Source organism: Chiloscyllium plagiosum, chromosome 4 (genome assembly GCF_004010195.1).
Source record: "Chiloscyllium plagiosum isolate BGI_BamShark_2017 chromosome 4, ASM401019v2, whole genome shotgun sequence".
In the NCBI taxonomy this organism is placed as follows: Eukaryota; Metazoa; Chordata; class Chondrichthyes; order Orectolobiformes; family Hemiscylliidae; genus Chiloscyllium; species Chiloscyllium plagiosum.
In genome coordinates, this window is record NC_057713.1 from 41,245,857 (window position 1) to 41,267,277 (window position 21,421).

The 21,421-nt window shown below is 41.0% G+C and overlaps 1 protein-coding gene across 3 annotated transcripts in view; it reads left to right on the forward strand.

Moving 5' to 3' along the window:
* rad54b (RAD54 homolog B) overlaps positions 1-21,421 on the forward strand; it is a 210,414-nt gene that overhangs the window by 185,861 nt on the left and 3,132 nt on the right. For all 3 annotated transcript variants that reach the window (XM_043688055.1, XM_043688057.1, XM_043688056.1), the window contains 3 exons: positions 510-771; positions 3,387-3,453; positions 12,171-12,371. In XM_043688055.1, the coding sequence (XP_043543990.1) occupies positions 510-771; positions 3,387-3,453; positions 12,171-12,371 (530 nt within the window). The remainder of the gene's footprint in view (positions 1-509; positions 772-3,386; positions 3,454-12,170; positions 12,372-21,421) is intronic.

Below are 21,421 nucleotides of genomic sequence, written 5' to 3' on the forward strand. Positions count from 1 at the left end.
TGCTGCAATAGGGGTGATTTTGACGATGATCCTTCCCTACTCGCTGCGAGGATTCCTAAATCGGTCTCCCCCGAAGTTTAACAGGCAGCTCCTGTCCAAGAAATTTAGAAATAAGTCATGTGTATTTTTTTTTAATCTGATGGTTGGAAACAGAGTTTTTGACCCTGATTAGTATTTTGGGGACTTCAGCTAGAAATTGTCCTTATTAACTGATGGTTTTGTAAGTTTGGCTAAACCTAGTCAAGTGATCACAGCAGCAATTTTATATAAGTATTTATCCTCACTAAAACCATTTTTAGTCCATGGAGATCTTGGGTATTAAAATCTAATAATGGAAGTCAGATATTGTTAATTAATATTTAACCAGTATCATAACATTAAAAGTTCTTATTCAGGATTGTATTTCTCTCTAAAAGTTCACACTTGCACAAATTCGTTGTACTATGTTTGTAAATGAAAGGTAGTGACAGCACACCATTGCTTAAACGTTTATTTTAACTTTATTGCAGAGTTGTGCTGGTTTCAAATTATACTCAGACATTAGATGTACTGCAAGAAATGTGCAAGTGTTTTGGGTATAGCTATACCCGACTGGATGGACAAACCGCAGTCAGCCACCGACAAAACATTGTGGATTCATTTAATAACAAACACAGCCAGACTTTCATCTTCCTGCTCAGCTCAAAGGCTGGCGGAGTTGGATTAAATCTAATTGGAGCATCTCGGTTGGTTCTGTATGATATCGATTGGAATCCTGCAAATGATGTTCAGGTAACTTGACAAGAAATATACACAGAATGCTCTTGTAATAAATACTACATAAACTCACTAATTTTTGAGGCTAAAACTATTTTTAATTAATAGTGTGCTAACGGTTCATGACGTTCAGCTTTTGTTTTAGTTATAATTAATCATTCCGAGGTAAAGATATAATCCACTTTTTTTATAAATGATGATTAGATTACTTAGTGTGGAAACAGGCCCTTCAGCCCAACACGTCCACACCTACCCTCCAAAGAGCAACCCTACATTTACCCCTTCACCTGACACTACAGGCAATTTAGCATGGCCAATTCACATAACCTGCACATCTTTGTACTGTGGGAGGAAACTGGAGCACCCAGAGGAAACCCATGCAGATGGGGAGAATGTGCAAACTCCACACAGACAGTTGCTCAAGACGGGAATTGAACCCGGGTCCCTGACGCTGTGAGGTAGCAGTGCTAACCACTGTACCACTGCCTGTATTTTACACGCCAAACCTAAACTTTGGAGTAGATTGTCAGAAAGTTGTCAGGTTTCCTAGTGGCTTTTGACCGGAAACTTGCTCCCCGTAATCAGAGACAGAAAGACTTCGTGTCATAGAACATAGAACAGTGCAATATAGGAATGGGCCTTCCGGCCCAGTGTCATGCCAAACCTGATGTTAGATTAAACTAAGCCCTTCAACCTGCCCTTGGTCCCTCCATTCCTTGCATATTCATGTGCTTATCTAAAAATCTCTTAAACACCACTATCATATCTGCCTCCACCACCACCCCGGCAGTGAGTTCCAGACTCCTACCACTCTCTTTGTTTAAAAAAAAAATGCCCTTCACACCTCATTTGACCTTTCCTCCTCTCATCTTAAATGCATGCCCCCTAATATTAGATACATCAACTCTGTGGGAAAAAGATTCTGATCGTCAACTAAATTATGCATCTCATAATTTTATAAATTTCTGTGAAGTCTCCCCTCGGCCTCTGCCGCTCCAGAGAAAACAATCCGAGTTTTTCTAGACTTTGGTTATAGCTCATACCTTCTAATCTAGGCAGTCTCTTCTGCACCCTGTCTAAAGCCTCCATGTCCTTTTGTCCTTTTTTTCACTTGCAAGCACGGAGTCTTGCAAGTTGTTCTCATCTGTTACCTTAAGAGTGCACTAGGACACCAGACTAGCACCCAATACTAGAGTGCACACACTAGAAGTACAGTTTTTTTTTAAGCCCGCTCTTGTGTCTTTTGGCAGGAATACATATCTTTTGTCCAGTTTGCTTTCCTTTGCCAGTCAGTACGTTTCCAGTCGAGGATGTAACTCACTGGAGATGCTTCAGGTTTTTGCATTGTATCTCTTTCTCTAAAGTGTCTTTCTCAAATATCTCGACAACCTTCCAGGTGCTATGTTCCCCCTAACTTTGTGTTCATCTGTGCCAACTTCTGACGTCCATGCACGTCAGTGACTTCTGAAATTGGAATTCAATGCTTTGAAGGGTGTGACATGCTATTTGGGGTGCATGTGCACTCAGTGAGGCTGCGTAGCTGTTCACCTTAGACGGATAGTTGTCCAGTTGTCCATGGTTTCTCTTGAGCTTCTCTTAACTGACAGAAATGTTTTCAGTCGGCCACTGAATTGTATTCTCAACCATCTTTGGCCTACATGTCCTTTTTATTAAAACAACTCATTTTACTTCAAAGCTTAATATGTCTGGAAGTAATCCATGACTATGGTGAATTATCGTGACATCCTTAGCCCTGAAACAATTATATTAAATACTTTCTTCATCCTCTCCAAACCTTCCCAAAGTAAGATGTCCAGATTCTGATGCAATATCAACTGAGGCCAAATTGGTGTGTATGAAGATTTAACATAAATTCCTGGCTTTTGTACTCCATTTCTAAAGCTTATAGTTCCGTGTACTTTGTTAACCTGCCCTGGTACCTTCAATGATTTGTGCCCAAACACATCAAACCTTTCTATTCATCGATTCCCTTGGCACAATTTACTGAGCATTATTTTCCTCATTCTTACACTTAACCTCATCTCTGACGTCTGATTTGATTTATTGTCACAATCGAACAAAACGCAGAATATAGTGATCCAGCTACAGAGAAGGTGCAAAGGTCCTAATATATGGGAGATCAGTTCATAAGTCTGATAACAGCGGGTTTTTTTTAGTATAGTTCCAAACTTCATGTCCTGGCATGACCAAAACTGGAAAAGAGTCTATGTTGCAGCACTAGAATCACACTTGCTAGTATAGAAGACTAATCACGATCTAACAGAATCGCAGACTAAGCTTGATGGACTGAGCAGCCACCTCCTTCTCCTGGTTTCCTATGTACAGTATTTGTGCCAGATGTCCAAATGAACACCTCATTTAGTGTCATTATCCTGCCTTCTCTCAGTTCCTTTTCATTCACAATCTATTTTCGTTTTAAATGCCTTGATTGAACTTGCTAAAGTGGAGATTGATGCATTGATCCCACTATCTCTCATATCCTAAGAAAGCCTTTGAGCTAATTTTGCCAGTACCCACTACTACCAGTACAAAGTATCAGTGCACACGCCGTATGATTGAAGGCTGCTGTTCTTTGCAAACATTAATTTTATATGCTTCTATTCCTCAAGGCTATGGCTAGAGTATGGAGAGATGGTCAAAAGAGATCTGTACATATTTACAGACTACTAACAACAGGTTTGTTTTGATGCCTTATTCCATATTTGATAATTATTAAAATTACCACTTTTAACTGCAATTTGAGTATTGATGTCCCCTCAAATGTCAGCTGAAAGTTTACAGACTTAAATGCTAAATTGGAAAATTAGATATTCTTTTAAATTGTCTCTAAATAACCTGAACATAATGGTTTTTCTGCTAAGCAACAGATATAACCATTTTTAAAGATTTTATTGCATGAAACAATGATGCGAAGTATTGCAGAATCTGTGATGATGGAAAGCATGGGTTTAGTCTGTCAGATAAGTGGTATACTAGTCTCAGGAGCAGAGTAACCATCACAAGTAATTACAGTGGTTTTAGGAGTAAGATCACAAGCTGGATCTGTTGACAAGGTTACAAGCCATACAATGAGCATAACTGACTGGTTGTCAGAAATCATTTGATAAGAGCTTGAGCCAAGAGGCATAGGTTCAAGTCTTACCTGCTCCAGAGGAGTATAATAATATCACTAAACAAGGAGAAAAATCAGCCCAACTGTGTGTTCCTACTTGATATCCTGTTTTCCCATTTGTCACTGTTCAGTGTTGATAGCGATATAAGAGCAGTCCAAGATTGTGATATTACCCTATTGAAATAACTCTTCAGAAGCCAGCATTCCATCATCAGTCATCCTTTATTTACAAATGCAAAACCTTTGACAATAGCGCTGCCTCCCACTGAGTCAGGCATTCCAGAGGCTTAATATCCCTAACGTTCTTCCTTTTATTGTCAGCCAATTCTCCCCAGTTGGACCAGATTAACAGCCCTATGAGGGAATTCATATTTTATGAGGTCCAGCTGGCTGACTTCATTACAATAGCTACATCCCTTCCCCTCCGAATCCACGGACACAGTGCAGTTGATTCCTTTGAGAACCTCCAAGAGTGTCAGGTTCATTGGGTCAGGTTCCTCCAAATTGGAATCCAACACGGGAGGCATGTAACAAATGGGAACTCGCCTCTTGTGCCTCCACAGACTTTCATTCCCCTCTTAGAGAGGCAGAAGCTTTGAGGCGGCTACTTCCGTCATGTCTGTCTCTGATTCAGAGACCTTGACAATGTTTGATGGAGAGGTGATTCACCAGGTCCCTGAAGCATTTCTGAAGGCTCCAAGGGGCAGGGCCAGTTTTGCTCCTGAGCAGTCTGCAAATTTGCGGCTTTCAAATGGTTCACATGCTTATTCAGGACAATCGCACCTACCTGAACTTCATACGTCATTGGTCCTGATTTCGCGTTGTATGCATGGCCATTTACACGATTCCCGTACCAAACGTTGACCCCATATCAAAATGTTTCTCCGGCTTGGTAGAGTCTTGGATTCAGCATTGGAGTTCCTGATGCTATTTCACCTTGCTGCCCCTCTCCCAGGTCCAGGAAGATCAGACTGGTGTACAGTCCTCTACCCATTAGCACCTGTGCCAGTGCTTTGCCTGTATTTGCAAGTGGTGTTGTGGTCCTAGAATCAAGCAAAGTATTTAATGAGGCTATTGGCTGTTTTGTAAGTCCACCTTTAAAGTTTGGACTGCTCTTTCTGCCAAGCCATTGGCTGATGGGTAGTATGGAACAGTTCTAATATGATGAATCATGTTGAACTTTAAGAAGTACTGAAGTCCCTGCTGGTAAATGATGGCCTGTTTATAACAAATACTTCCAGAATTCCGTGTGTCACAGAAGAGGAGTGTAACTTTTCTGTTGTCACTCCAGTATTTGATGAATGGACTCCATGCATATCCAAACACTTAGAATGGGCATCTACAATAACTAAAAACATTGAACCCATGAAAGGACCTTCGCAATTGACATGCAACAAGAGTCCAAGGTTTACCCAGCCATTCCCACGGATGTGGGGAAGCTACTGGCAGTAATCTTTTTCATTGTGGGCACTCTGGACACCTCCCTACCAACACAACAATGTCTGCATCCAAGCCTGGCCACCAGATATAATTTCTAGCCAGCATCTTCATTTTGGTGAAGTTCAGCCAATATTTGTTGGCAACCTTTACTTGGGACAATCACTCTTGCTTCCCCTAACAAAATGCCATCCTCTACTGCGAGCTGGTCTCTCTGGGTCCAAAAAAAGGTTTAATTCTAGCTGCAGTGGTCCTTTGGTTTCCCCTATTAATACCAGTTGTTCAGTTGGAAAGGATTGGATTTTTCTGTGTGCAAATTCTGATGTTGTTAACTGTGATGGGCAGTGTGTCCAATAAATTCATTTTCATGACCAGCTCTTCTATTGGGGGTACGATACTGGCATATTTGCCATGAATAGCAGTTCAGTGCATCTGTATTCGCTCCTTGGCCTCCCAGACAGTGTTCTAATTTGTAATTATAAGCACTTAACATTAGGGCCCGATGCTATGAGCAGCGATACCTTATCTTCTTTAAGCACACTAAGTAGGAGTTTATGGTCCATGATTATTACAAATCTTCGCCCATAGAGGCATTGGTGAAACTTTCTGACTCCAAATATGATCATTGATCATTCTTTTTCTACTTGGGCATTCTGCATTAATCAAAGTCTTGGATTTTGAGAGTTCCTATTGAGAATTCCTCTCCAGTTGGTCAGCTGTTTCTTTACTTCATCGAAAGCTAGGGTCTTTCCAAGAGAGCTTTTCCAAAGCTGACCCTTTTTTAGGAGTTGATGCAATGGTGCTGGATAGGCTAGGATAGATGCCAGATTACTTTACTTTACTTTCTTACAGTGTGGAAACAGGCCCTTCGGCCCAACAAGTCCACACTGACCCGCCGAAGCGCACCCACCCAGACCCATTCCCCTACATTTACCCCTGCACCTAACACTACGGGCAATTTAGCATGGCCAATTCACCTAACCTGCACATTTTTGGACTGTGGGAGGAAACCGGAGCACCTGGAGGAAACCCACGCAGACACAGGGAGAATGTGCAAACTCCACACAATCAGCCGCCTGAGGCGGGAATTGAACTATGTGATTGTGTATGAACTTTCTATAATAATTAACCAGACCCAGAAATGACTTGGGCTCCTGGACAGACATGTGGGCCAGGTCACCTTTGATCGCCCTCACTTTATCTTGCAATGGTCTTGTTGACCCTGTAGCCCAGGAGGTCACTTGGGGCCTGGAACACATGTTCCCTTCATAGGCATATTTCTAACTCGGAAAAACTCCTTAAAATGATATCAAAGTTCTTAAAGTGTTCCTTAATAGTTTTCCCTGTCATCTAGATAAATAGCGACATGAGGTAGACCTTGCAAAATGCTCCCGGTCGTCAGCTGAAATATTGAACATTTGATGATATGCCAAACGGTAGTCTGGTATATTGGCACAAGCCTTTATGGGTATTAATTGTAGCATACTTCTGAGAATCCTGTTGTATATGTAAGTATGGCTCATGTCAAGCTTTGTGAAGGACAAACTTCCTGCCAACTTTGCGTAGGAATCCTCTATCTGAGGGATTGGATATTTATCCAACTGCGAGAAACAGTTTACTCTTTATTTAAAATCCCAAACTCATCGCCACTGAAATAACTCTTCAGAGGTTGGCATCCTGTCACCAAACACCCTTTATTTACAAATGCATAACCTTTGGCGTTAGCATGGCATCTCACTGTCTCAGACATTCCTCTGGCTCAATATCTCTGGCATTCATCCTTTTATGTCTGTCAGGGGTCCCTGATTGGGCAGATTAACAGCCTCAATCAGGGAATTCATATTCTGTGAAGTCCAACTGGCTGACCTTATTACAATCACTACATCCATAAAACCTAAAAGACCTACAATGCTCCCTACCTTGATTCGAGAGTTAAGTGGGCAAGAAGATAATGGTTGATCCATGATCTAGCGTTCAAGAAATGACCAAATGCAAATGGCATCCATGTCAACATCTTTAAGTGTTTCACTGAATTGAAATTGGTGAGGATACAGAAAAAAAGCAAAGCTGTCATCGAAGAATGTAATTACCAAAAGAACCTGTACTCACCAGTTATGCAATAATTTAGCTTTTATAAATTTTCCCAAACTGTTTTCATACTAGTAAGATCCTCCTTCAAATTACTGTTTCTTGCCAATAATCCACTGAATTCTGTTGAGTATGTGCCTTTATTATAACTAGGTTGACTTTTAACATTATTTTGGATAACCCAAGAAAGAGGACGGGAAAACCTTGTGGCTATAAGAGCTGCTTTTTTTTTAGGTATTTTAGGTGTTGGAGGGGATTTCCTTGAATTCCAGAAGTAGCAATTACTGTTTTATCAATTGTTGTATTGCTTTGGGACTTTGGGGAAAAAGACCAACAATGGCACTTTTAAAAGGAGAAATTACAGATAAAACGTAGTGAGCACACAGTCAGTAAGGGAGAGAGAGAGAGAAAGAAATCTGACACAGCAGTGAATGTACACAGTTACTACCTTTGCCGTTTGAGTTCATGTATCTCTTGACATCGGAATGCGTTTAGGAAAAATTAACAAACAGCGAAATTCACAGTTGAGCTTGGAGGAACCTGTGTGGGAGATCTCACAGCACAGGAACTGATAAGTGCACAGTTTTTAACATGTAACCTTGCTGTAAGTTGACAGTAGTGAGTAGAGTGGTTTCTTGATTATATATTTTATTGAGAGCTGTTTGTTGATTAAATTTTAAAAATATAAACCACAAGTAATAAGTTAGCCTTGTTACTAGCCAGGGTTTCTTTTTAGCACTTTCAGAGCAAAATGACGGTGCTATTTTCTGGGTCTGTAGCTTGTGAAGGAGCAAAGATGTCCTTTAGTAGAGTGATTTGCTCTTCCTGTCAGATGTGAGAGTTTAGGGAGAGTTTCCATGTTACTGATGATCATGTCTGCCGGGAGTGTATTTGGTTGCAAATCCTATCAGATCGCATGGATCGGTTGGAGTGGCAGTTAGAGGCAATGATGAATTTACAAGAACTAGGGGTGTGATGGATGGTAGTTAGGGGAAGGGAGAAAAGACACAAATATAGTGAGGTATATGGGTTAACTCCAGGAAAGGTAGATGGGGTAGGCAGGTAGTGCATGAATCTTCTGTGGCTATTCCCATTTCAAACAAGTATGCTGTTTTGGAAAATGTAGGGGGTGATGGACTCTCAAGGGAATGTAGCACGACCAACCAAGTTTCTGGTATTGAATGTTATGAGAGGTATGTCGGGTTCCAAGAGATCGATTGTGATAGGAGACTCTCTAGTCAAAGGCACAGACAGACAATTCAGTGGCCAGCAGCTACAAATCACAATGGTGTGTTGCCTCTCTGGTGCCAGGATCAAGGATATCTTAGCGAGGGTACAGAATGTTGAGAGGGACCATTTGGAGGTCATTGTACACATTGGAACTAACAACATAAGAAGGGAAAAGGATGAGATTCTGAATATAGAAAGTTAGGCAGGAATTTAAAAAAGGAAGTCCTCGAGGGTAGTAATATCTAGATTACTACTGGTGCTACGAGTTAGTGAGTGTAGGAATAGAAGGATAGAGCAGATGAATGCGTGGCTGAGGAACTGGTGCTGGGGGGGAGGGGTTCACATTTTTGGGTCATTGGCATCTTTTCTGGGGTAGAAGTGACCTGTACAAGAAGGATAGCTAGCACCTGAATTGGAAGAGGACTAATATGCTGTCAGGGACATTCGCTAGAGCTGCTCGGGAGGAATTAAATTAGCAATGTTGGTGGGGTGGGGAGTGGAACCAGGGAAATAGTGAGGAAAGAGATCAATCTGAGACTGGTACGGTTGGGAAAGGGAACGGGTCAAATAGTCAGGGCTGGCAGGGACAAAGCAGAGAACAAGGTAGGACTGCTAAATTAAACTGTATTTACTTCAATGCAAGAGGCTGAACAGGGAAGGCAGATGAACTCAGGGCATGGTTAGGAACGTGGGACTGGGATATCATAGCAATTTCGGAAACATAGCTAAGGGATGGATAGGATTGGCAGCTTAATATTCTAGGCTACAAATGTGATAGGAAGGATAGAAAGGGGGCAAGAGCGGAGGGGGAGAGGCATTTTTGATAAGTCTTAGCATTACTGCTGCACTTAGGGAGGATATTCCTGGGAATACATCCAGGGAAGTTATTTGGGTGGAACTGAGAAATAAGAAAGGGGTGATCACCTTATTGGGATTGTATTATAGACCCCCTCAAAGTGGGAAATTGAGGAACAAATTTGTGAGGAGACTTCAGTTATCTGATTCTTAGTTGGCTGGGAGTCCATGTTGAAAATGTGTTGCTGGAAAAGCGCAGCAGGTCAGGCAGCATCCAGGGAACAGGAGAATCGACGTTTCCTCATTCCTGAAGAAGGGCTTGTGCCCGAAATGTTGACAAGGGAAAACAGTTTGCTCCTGAAGAAAATTTGCTGCACCAGTCATCTTTGAACTGGGATTAGCATTTCTGGTATCATGCCTTTATTTGGGGAGCTTGACTTGTTCGATCTTGCTGTCAAAGACTGGGCATACCATGGGGAAAGAAACTTTTTTTTTCTAGACGAACAGAGCAGCTGAAAAGCAATGAATAATCCTTCTGTCTTCTTGCTGACCTATAGCATTTTTGGTTTTCGGAACCTAACTTTCTAAAAACTTTCAAGAGCTGACAGATTTAATTAAGGAATATTATGACCCCAGGCCTCTAACTCTGGGTCATAATCGATTTTATTTAGCAGTTTGAGTAACATTATGGGTTTTTTGGTGTGGTTCTGTTCGCCGAGCTGGGAATTTGTCTTGCAAACGTTTCATCCCCTGTCTAGGTGACATCCTCAGTGCTTGGGAGCCTCCTGTGAAGCGCTTCTGTGATGTTTCCTCCGGCATTTATAGTGTCCTGTCTCTGCCGCTTCCGGTTGTCAGTTCCAGCTGTCCGCTGTCGTGGCCGGCATATTGGGTCCAGGTCGATGTGTTTGTTGATAGAGTCTGTGGATGAGTGCCATGCCTCTAGGAATTCCCTGGCTGTTCTCTGTTTGGCTTGCCCTATAATGGTAGTGTTGTCCCAGTCGAACTCGTTGCTTGTCATCTGCGTGAGTGGCTACTAAGGATAGCTGGTCGAGTCATTTCGTGGCTAGTTGGTGTTCATGGATACGGATCGTTAGCTGTCTTCCTGTTTGTCCTATTGTCTTGATGCAACTTCGTTTGTGTGTGTTGGGGTGGTTGCTTTCATAGTTTAGGACTTGGTCTGTATGTATGGCTTTCTTGTAAACCTTTGTGGTGAATTCTCCGTTCGGTGTTATCTGTACCATCACGTCTAGGAATGGGAGTTGGTTGTCCTTTTCTTCCTCTCTAGTAAATCGGAATCCCCACCTTCCCCCATTACTATCGTAATAGTGCAAAACCTATTACCATAATCAGCCACAAGATGGAGCATGGCTGCAACGGATAAATTTAAACTGAACATTTTTCATAGTCTTCTGTCTAAACAGTTACAAAATTTAGAAATCTTTTAACCAAAACACTGTGGGTTTTATTAAAAAAAAGACTTTGATGGCTTTTCATTGCAGCATTTTTTTCTCTCTAATAAAAACAGACCAATTGGATTATAAATGGAGAAGTTTGCCTCTCTGTGGAAACTCTCTTCATTAGCATTTACTGTTGATGTTAATCCAAGTTTCCTGACAAATTAGCCATGCTATCCTCCATAAATCATTAAAAAATGCAAACACATTTACATCTGTATCTGTCTCTGTCCTTTTGTCTATGAATACAAATCAATCACCCCAAGATTTTAAAACCATAAAATTGCAGATTTTGAACTGATTTGGCATGACTTTCAGTAGTTGAGTTCATTTTTAAATTATCATGCTACATCATCAGTATCAGTAAATGTCACTGGTTGCTCATATTTTCCATGGTTTTCACTGACTTTAAATTAGTTTTATGGAAGCAATAAACATACTGGCATTTCCAACACTGATTAATTACATTGTGAGATTTTACTTAATAATTAGAGTGGCTTTAAAAACTCCAATTGGTTAAGTAAAATGCCTTTTCCTCAAAAAGGGTATTTTTTCTAATGCCGACAGGTTGTGCCCACAGTATTTTAACATTAATTTGGTGATTACATTTTTGTCACAGTGTGTCTGTAATAAAGATTGACCAGCAGTCATAAAATATAGGAAATCCATCTTTTTACTGTGTCATTTTGAGTCTTGCAATTGAGGTCTGAAAAAGAACGGTTTTATTCTTATTGTTTTATCGTTTCTGATGCTCCTGAGCATTAAATGACTTGTGACTGAAGAGAGTGATCTGCTTTGTCAATTCTGAGAGTTGCCACTGTTAGTTGGTAACATCCATTTCAAATATTTATGGGTTTAAGTTCCACCTGAGAACTTGAACACAAAATCTGTGCTGGTACTCCAATACAGTACTGAGAGAAATCCTAACTGAAGCCCAGTGAATCTCTCAGGCAGGTGTAAAAGTATGTAAGTCAAAGAAGATATCTCTCTGACAATAATTATTAGGAAGCTGTTGAAACTTTTAAGTTTACAGCAGATCAGATGACAATTTTGCCTCGTGTGTGCATTTGCTGTTTGCTCAGTTAATCTGAAGTTAATCCCAATATCACACTTGTTCCCAATAACATTGTAAATATTTATTCATTTTCCTGCTATGGTTCAGCTAGATAGTTAATCTTAGCCAATATATAATGATATTATGGGGTCAGTTGGTAAAAGATACAGAGATGAGACATGCATTATCAGCAAAGAAATTTAATGCATTTTTCCATTTTCAGGGACCATAGAAGAGAAAATTTATCAGCGGCAGGTCAGTAAACAAAGTTTGTCTGGAACAGTGGTTGACCTAAAAAAGAAGAGTGAGCATGCCAGCTTTTCTTTAGAAGAACTTCGAAATCTTTTCCAATTAGAAGAAGATACTAATTGTCTTACCCATGACCTCCTATATTGCAACTGCTTGAGAAACGGACAGCCAATAGGTAAGCACTGGGCTTTGTTGAGCATCATAAACCTATTTTAATTAAGTGCTGATAAAGTAGAGGTATGTAATTATTACAGTAGAAGTAGGCCCAAGATAATAAGAGGTAAAACGTTTTGGTATAATGCCCCTTCAGATTGATTATCTTTGAATCAAGAGTACCAGCACTTGTTCAAAGTAGATACGTTTTTCCTTATTGACATTCAACTTCTAATATCTGCCCTTCTCAGAATCTATCAACTTATGTGAATTTCTGTGACCATCCACTGAGAATTAACCTGAGTTGATACATCTACCATTTATCCTTCTTGCTGCAGAGAAGCAAATAATTCCTCCACTGACTTTATGATGTTTTGGAATCTCCACTGAGGAATCTTGAGCAACATTACCAACTTACAATTATGACACCATCAGCACAGTAAAACCTCACAAGGGACTTCATAGGGGCTTTATCAAGCACAAATTGACATCAGGCCATACAAGGAGATATCAAGACAGATGCAATAAGTTTTAAGGAGCACCTGAAAAGAGAATGTAGTGGTAGAGATGGAGAGAGGTTTCAGGAAGGAATTCCAGAAGATAGTCTTGGTAGGTGGAGACTGAATTGCAGATGACAGAATGCACAAAAATTGGGAGTGCAGTAAGTGGTTAAAGAGCTTTCATAGAGTTAGAAGAGAATTCAGGGATAACATAGAAAGACAGGAGCCATTTGACTCCTTGAACTTGTTCCAGCATTCAATATGAATATGGCTGATCATCAAACTTGGTCCAGAAATTGGAACCTCATTGTGTGCATCATAACCTGGAGGTTCTGGTGGAGGGGATAATGCAGACACAGTACATCCTCCTTCCCAGGAACACCAGAGGAGGCAAAACACTAGACCATTCCAACCTGATCTGGGGTTACCACCGAGGTCATTTCAGGCTCATCCATTTGAAGGTAGCCCAAAAATATAGGAAGATCAATAACCTGTTCCACTCTACCAGTGTAATTGCCAACATCTTGTCCCTGCTACCTCATTCTATTTCTGCCATTCTCTCCACCTCCCCCAAAAAAAAACAAAATTCAAGCTCTACCACTCACACTTGCATTCAGGATATTCCCTTCCAACCCACAACATTTCAACCATGGACGCCCTCCGCTCTACATACTCATTCCCATCTGCGCTGAAAGCAACAACTGGACCAGGCACTTTCAAGTCCTGTTAAAACTGCATCTCTCACATTTCAGGAAGCCTACACTAGGTTGGAAATAATCAGCATGGTTGGTGGGCCCTTCTCACCATTTATGAGAAGAACATAAGAACCAGGAGCAGCCTGCTCTGCCTTTCAGTAAGATCATGGCTGATCCTTTCATGGCCTCAGTTCCACTTACCTGCCCTTCACCGTAACCCTTAATCCCTTCATTTTTCAAAACAAAATCTATCTTAGCTTTAAAAACATTTACTGAAGTAGCGTCAACTACTTCACTGAGCAGGACATTCCATAGATTCACAATCCTCTGGGTGAAGAGGTTCCTTCTCAATTCAGTCCTAAGTCTGCTCCCCCTAATTTTGAAGCTATGTTCTCTTGTCCTAGTTTCATTTGCAAGTGGAAACATCCTCTCTATGTCTATCTTACCTGTTCCCTTCATAATTTTATATGTTTCTACAAGAACCCCCCCCCAACATTCTTCGAAATTTCAATGAATATAATCCCGTTCTACTCAGTCTCTCCTCATAAGCCAATCCCTTCAACTCCAGAATCAACCTAGTGAACCTAGTCTGCAACCCCTTTAGTGCCAGTATATCCTTTCTCAAGTAAGCAGACTAAAACTGGCCTCACCAACACCCTGTACAACTGCAATATAACCTCCCTGTTTTTAAACTCAACCCCTTTAGCAATGAAGGACAAAATTCCATTTGCCTTCCTAATAACCCATTGTACCTGCAGACCGACCTTCTGTGATTCACGCACAAGGACACCCAGGTCTGTCCGCATAGCAACATGCTGTAACTTTTTACCGTTCAAGTAATAGTCCTTTTTACTGTTATTCCCACCAAAATTTATGACTTTACATTTATTAATATTGTACTCCAACGGCCAGGCTTTTGCCAACTCACTTAAAGTATCTATGTTCATTTGCAAACTTTGACACGTGACCTCCAACTCCATTTTATGTAAATTATGAGTAATTGCGGTCCCAACACTGATCCCCGAGGCACACCCATAGTTACTGAATGCTAACCAGAATAGTACTCATTTATGCCCACTCTATGCTTCCTGTTCGTTAGCCAATCTTCTATCCTTGCTAATACTTTGTACTTAATGCTATGCATCCTTATCTTATGCAACAGCCTCTTCTGCAGTACCTTGTTGAACACCTTTTGGAAATCTAGGTACACTAAATCTACTGGATACATGTTGTCCACTGTGCTCGTAATGTCTTCATAGAATTCCAAAAAATTAGATAAGCATGACCTGCCCTTCATGCTGCAACTGCCCAAGGGGTCTATCTAGATGCCTTACTATTTCTTCCTTGATAATAGACTCAAGGATCGTCACCACTACAGAAGTTAAGCTAACCAGTCTATAATTCCTCATCTTTTGTCTATTGCCCTTTTTAAACAGTGGCATCACATTTGCTGTTTTCTAATCTGCTGAAATTGCCCCAGAGTCTAGCGAATTTGAAAAATTACAAAAGTGCACTTGCTATTTCTCCCACCATCTCTTTTAGTACCCTGGAATGTATTCCATCAGGGCCAGAGAACTTATCTACCCTTAGCTCCATTAGCTTGCCTAACACTACTACTTCCATGATAATGATTTGTTCCAGATCCTCAACTACTTTTGTCTCTTTGTCAATTAAAGGCATGTTATTCGTGTCCTTCACTGTGAAGACTGACACAAAATACCTATTCAATGCCCTGGCCATTTCATCATACTCTATGATTAACAGACCTTTAGCATTAACAGATATCTTTGCAGCATCCTTGAACATGGGTGAGGTCCTGGAGGACTGGAGAATTGCTAATAGTGTCCTTTTGTTTAAGAAGGCTAGCTGGAATAATCTAGATTAATTATAGACTGTTGAGCCTGATGTCAGTGGTAGGGAAGCTGCTGGAGAAGATACTGAGGAATAGGATCTATTTACATTTGGAAGAAAATGGGCTTATCAGTGATAGGAAACATGGTTTTGTGCAGGAAAGGTCAGGTCTTACCAATTTAATTGAATTCTTTGAGAAAGTGACACAGTTGATTGATGAAGGAAGGGCTGTAGATGTCATATACATGTACTTCAGTAAGGCGTTTGATAAGATTCCCCATGTAGGCTGATGGAGAAAGTGAAGTCACATGGGGTCCAGGGTGTTCAAGCTAGATGTATAGAGAACTGGCTGGCCAGCAGAAGAGAGAGTAGTAGTGGAAGGGAGTTTCTCAAAATGGAGAACTGTGACCAGTGGTGTTCTACAGGAATCCATGTTGAGACCATTGTTGTTTGTGATAGACATAAATGATCTGGAGGAAGGTATAAGTCGTCTGATTACCAAGTTTGCAGATGACACTAAGATTAGTGGAGTGGCACATAGTGAAGGGACTGTCAGAAAATGCAGCAGAATATATATAGATTGGAGAGTTGGGCAGAGAACTGGCAGAAGGAGTTCAACCTGAGCAAATATGAGGTTTTCATTTTGGAAGATCCAATTCAAGAGTGAACTATATGGTAAATGGAAAAGTCCTGGGGATAATGGATGTATAGAGGGATCTGGGTGTTAAGGCCATTGTATCCTGAAGGTGGCAATGCAGGTCGATAAAGTAGTCAAGAAGGCATACTTCATTGGACAGGGTATTGAGTACAAGAGTTGGCTGGTCATGTTACAGTTGTACAGGACTTTGGATCGGCCACATTTAGAATACTGCATCCAGTTCTGGTCGCCATATCACCAAAAGGATTTGGATGCTTTGGAGAGGGTGCAGAGGAGGTTCAACAGGATGTTGCCTGGTATGGAGGGCACTAGCTATGAAGAGTAGTTGAGTAGATTCGGATTATTTTCATTAGAAAGACAGAAGTTGGGGGTTTGGGGGACCTGATTGAGATCTACAAAATCCTGAGAGGTATAGATAGGATGGATAGCAAGAAGCATTTTCCCAGATTGGAGGGACTCAATTACTAGGGGTCATGAGTTCAAGGTGAGAGGGGAAAGGTTTAAGGGAGATCTGCATGGAAAGCTCTTTACACAGAGGGTGGTGGGTGCCTGGAACGCGTTGCTTGCGGAGGTGGTAGAGGTGGGCATGATGCCGTCATTTAAGATGTATCTGGACAGATACATGAATGGGCAGGAAACAGAGGGATACAGATCCTTAGATAATAGTTAACAGGTTTAGATAGAGGATCTGGATCGGTGCAGGCTTAGAGGGCCAAAGGGCCTGATCCTGTGCTGTAATTTTCGTAATTCTTTGTTCATCCTCTAAAAGACCAAGATTTATTTTAGTCACTCCTGTTCATTTTATATATTTATAGAAACATTTGCTAGCTGTCTTTATATTCTGTGCCAGTTTTTTTCTCATGTTCTGTCTTAATTTTTTTTATAGCTCTTTTTCTGGCTTTCTATTAACCTTTAATGCTTTCCCAATCTTCTTGTTTCCCGCTGAGCTTGGACACTTTGTATGCCTTCTCTTTCAATTTGTTAGCCTTCCTTATTTCCTGAGACACCCATGGCAGATTACCCCTTTTCTTACAGTCCTTCCTTTTCATTGGAATATGCTTCTGCTGAGCACTTTGAAAAATTGCTTTGAAAGTCCTCCACTGCTCGTCAACTGTCCCACCATAAAGTCTTTGTTTCCAGTCTACATTAGCCAAGTCCTCCCTCATCCTGTGTAGCTTCCCTTGTTTAAGCACAGAATCATGGTATTGGATTTTATCTTCACACTGTCCATCTGTATTCTAAATTCAACAATACTGTGATTGCGCCTTTCAGGAGAATCCCAAACTATGATATCATTAATTATTCTGTCTCATAACACAGGACCAGGTCTAGGATAGCTTGCTCCCTTGTCGGTTCGGTTCCATTACATTACTGGGAGAGGATTCTGAATCTGACCACTCCAAACCAGCTAATTGACCATGTCCAAACACCTGTACAGGTATTGGAGGCTGCCTTTTCTTTACTGTTCTGAGAATTCTGAAAAGACCCCTTGACTGAATTGAGGTTTGCTATCAACCATGACATGCTTTCGGACTTTGTGCCTACAGTAATCATCAAGGCTAGACAGAAGTAATATAAGCCAGGTAGCTCTGGTTGAGGGGAAAAAAGGCACTAAGGCATAATATGATGTTTTGTGGTCTCACTAAGGTGCTTCACAAGTGTTAACCCCCTTAACTGGCAGCCTGCCACTCATGGTGAGAAACTCATGCTTAGCAAAACTATAGAAAACGCTTGTGACCTTGAGATGATTCTTTCAAACTTTTCATCTGATTCTGCATCAAATTTCATCATAGCCCAAGTCACATGGCCTTAAAAGATTCCAACCTGTATTTCAAGTCACAAAATATTTAAGTGCATCATGTTTATATAATTATCAGAAGACCATAAGTAGACCATTCAGCCTGTCAAGTCTGCTCCACCATTCATTGAGGCCATGGCTAATCTGGGAACCTTCAATTCCACTTCCTGCTTTTTCTCCATAATCCTTGATTCTCTTACTTATATAAAAAAAATCTGTCACAGAGTTGTATAACATGGAAACAGACCCTTTAGTCCAACTTGTCCACGACAACCAGATCACCTAAATTAATCTAGGATAGCTTGCTCCCTTGTCGGTTCGGTTCCATTACATTACTGGGAGAGGATTCTGAATCTGACCACTCCAAACCAGCTAATTGACCATGTCCAAACACCTGTACAGGTATTGGAGGCTGCCTTTTCTTTACTGTTCTGAGAATTCTGAAAAGACCCCTTGACTGAATTGAGGTTTGCTATCAACCATGACATGCTTTCGGACTTTGTGCCTACAGTAATCATCAAGGCTAGACAGAAGTAATATAAGCCAGGTAGCTCTGGTTGAGGGGAAAAAAGGCACTAAGGCATAATATGATGTTTTGTGGTCTCACTAAGGTGCTTCACAAGTGTTAACCCCCTTAACTGGCAGCCTGCCACTCATGGTGAGAAACTCATGCTTAGCAAAACTATAGAAAACGCTTGTGACCTTGAGATGATTCTTTCAAACTTTTCATCTGATTCTGCATCAAATTTCATCATAGCCCAAGTCACATGGCCTTAAAAGATTCCAACCTGTATTTCAAGTCACAAAATATTTAAGTGCATCATGTTTATATAATTATCAGAAGACCATAAGTAGACCATTCAGCCTGTCAAGTCTGCTCCACCATTCATTGAGGCCATGGCTAATCTGGGAACCTTCAATTCCACTTCCTGCTTTTTCTCCATAATCCTTGATTCTCTTACTTATATAAAAAAAATCTGTCACAGAGTTGTATAACATGGAAACAGACCCTTTAGTCCAACTTGTCCACGACAACCAGATCACCTAAATTAATCTAGACCCATTTGCCAGTATTTGGACCATATCCATCTAAACCCTTCCTATTCATGTAGCCATCCATCTCCCTTTTAAATGTTGTAATTGTACCAGCTTCCATCATGTCTATTGGCAGTTCATTTCAAGCACCCACCACCCTCTGCGTAAAAAGGTTGCCCCTTAGGTCCTTTTATCTCCTTCCCTCTCACCTTAAACCTGTGTCCTCTAGTTTTGGACTCCCCTAGCCTGGGAAAAGGCATTGGCTATTCACCCTATTCATGCCTGTCAGATTTTATAAACCTCCATAAGGTCACCCTCCAGCCTCCAATGCTCCAGGGAAAATACCCCTAGTCTATTCAGCCTCTCTTTATAGCTCAAACTCTCCAACCCTGGCAACATGCTTGTAAATCTTCTCTGAACCCTTTCAAGTTGAACTACAGCTTTCCTACAGCAACGAGACCAGAATTGAACACAGTATTCCAAAAGTGGCCTAATCAATGTCCTGTACAGTCACAACATGACATATTCAATGCACTGACCAAATAAAGGCAAACGTCCCAAACATCTCCTTTACTACGCTTTCTATGTGTGACTCCATCTAAGCTTTGAATATTCTTAAATATCTAACCTCTGCAGCCTGCTGTGGCACAGAGTTCCGCACATTCACCACCCTCTAAGGAAGAAATTCCTCCTCATCTTTTTTAAATAGCCACTCCCTTACTCCGAAATTATGATCATATGTCCCAGACTCCTCCTACAAGGGGCAACAACCTTTCCACAGTTACCTTCACAAAACCCTTAAGAATCTTGTATGTTTCGAAAAGATCATGTATCATTCTTCTAAACTCAATGGAGTACATGCCCAGTCTACTCAACCTTTCCTCAAGAATATCCTTTCATACTCAAGATCATCTAGCAAACCTTTTCTGGTCTTCCAATAGAATGCTCCCACTAATGTCTTTTTTTTTCCCATTTATTATTTCTTACCGCCAACCATGATTCTACATTTTCCAATGCAGATCATTTCTTGCTATCATGTTTATTCCATTCTATATTCACAAAGTTACTCCACCACACCAAAATTTTGAAATCTTGCCCTTTGAAAAGTCAGAAACTTGTGAATATTTGTTTCCCAGCTTTGATCTCCATGTAACTGTCTATAGTGGCTATAAGATCATACCCATTAATTACTGTTCTATTCTATTTGAAATAATTCATTTATGTTCTTCTGAATTTTATGTGCATTGAAGTAAAGAGCCATTAATTTGGCCTTGTTGCCATTCTTTCTCACTTTGACCATATTTGCGTTTTTTAAAGGTTTATGCACTCTGTCCATTGCAGTCCCATTCTGGGAATCATTGCCTAATTAACTGCCTTATAATGTTGCCCTAGTCTTCTGCTTTATCAGCCAATGTGTCTCTTCTCCAGAACCCTCCTCCAATCTTCTCCCCACCCCATCAATTAGATTAATGCTCTCTCTACAAACTAGCTATTCACCACGACACTGTTCCCAGCATTATTGAAGTGAAGCCCATTACACAGTAACAGTTCCCTTCTATCCCAGTACTGGTGCCAGTACCCTGTGCACTGAAACCTTTTCCTTGTACACCAATCATTCAGCCACGCATTTAGAGCAAAGAATAATATGGCACCGGAACAGGTCCTTTGGCCCTCCAAGCCTGCGCTGACACATTTTGCCTTTCCATACTAAACCTGTCTTCACTTACAGAATCCGTATCCCCCGTTCCCTTTGTATTCAAGTATTCATCCAGGTGCTTTCTGAATGCTGCTATTATGTCTGCTTTGACCACCACCTCTGGCAGCGTGTTCCAGGCACTCACCACCACCTTTGAGTGTGCCATGTACATCTCTTTTAAACTTCCCTCCTCGCGCCTTGAACCTGTGTTCCCCAGTAATTAGTCCCTCCACCTTGGGGGATAAAGCTTGATACTTTACACTATATTTAGTTACTTCACTTTATTTACCTTGTATTTATTTGCCTGTGGCTCAGTTAGTAATCTTGAGATTATTAACTTGGAGGTTCTGCTTTTTAGTTTAGCTGCTATCTGTTCAAAATCTTTCTGCAGATCCTCCTTCCCATCTAAGCTGTTGGTATCAATGTATACAACAGCTGAATTCTTACCTTCTTTTCCAAGTTCCTCAGTCCTGAGGAGATGTTCTTAACCTGTAACCAGGCAGGCAACACAGCCTTCAGGATTCATGCTGATGAATGCCAAGTGTTTATATCCTTAATTATATTTTCCCCTGACAACATTATATTCGTATTGACTCCCCCATTTGAATGGTTCCTTGTATCATGTTGCCATTGTCAGTTCCTTCAGCCTCCTTGGACTCCCTGCTTCCATCCATCCAGCTTTCATTATTGTCAGACAGTTGCTGGGCTGAGGCTCCTCAAAAGTTATCCTTTGGGTCCTGTATCTGTCTTTCATGCAGTCGCAGCCTCCAGTTCCTGATCGCAGAACAAATGTGAATGAGGGTTGTCATTGTTTCTTGGATTAAAGAGCCCAGGTACTT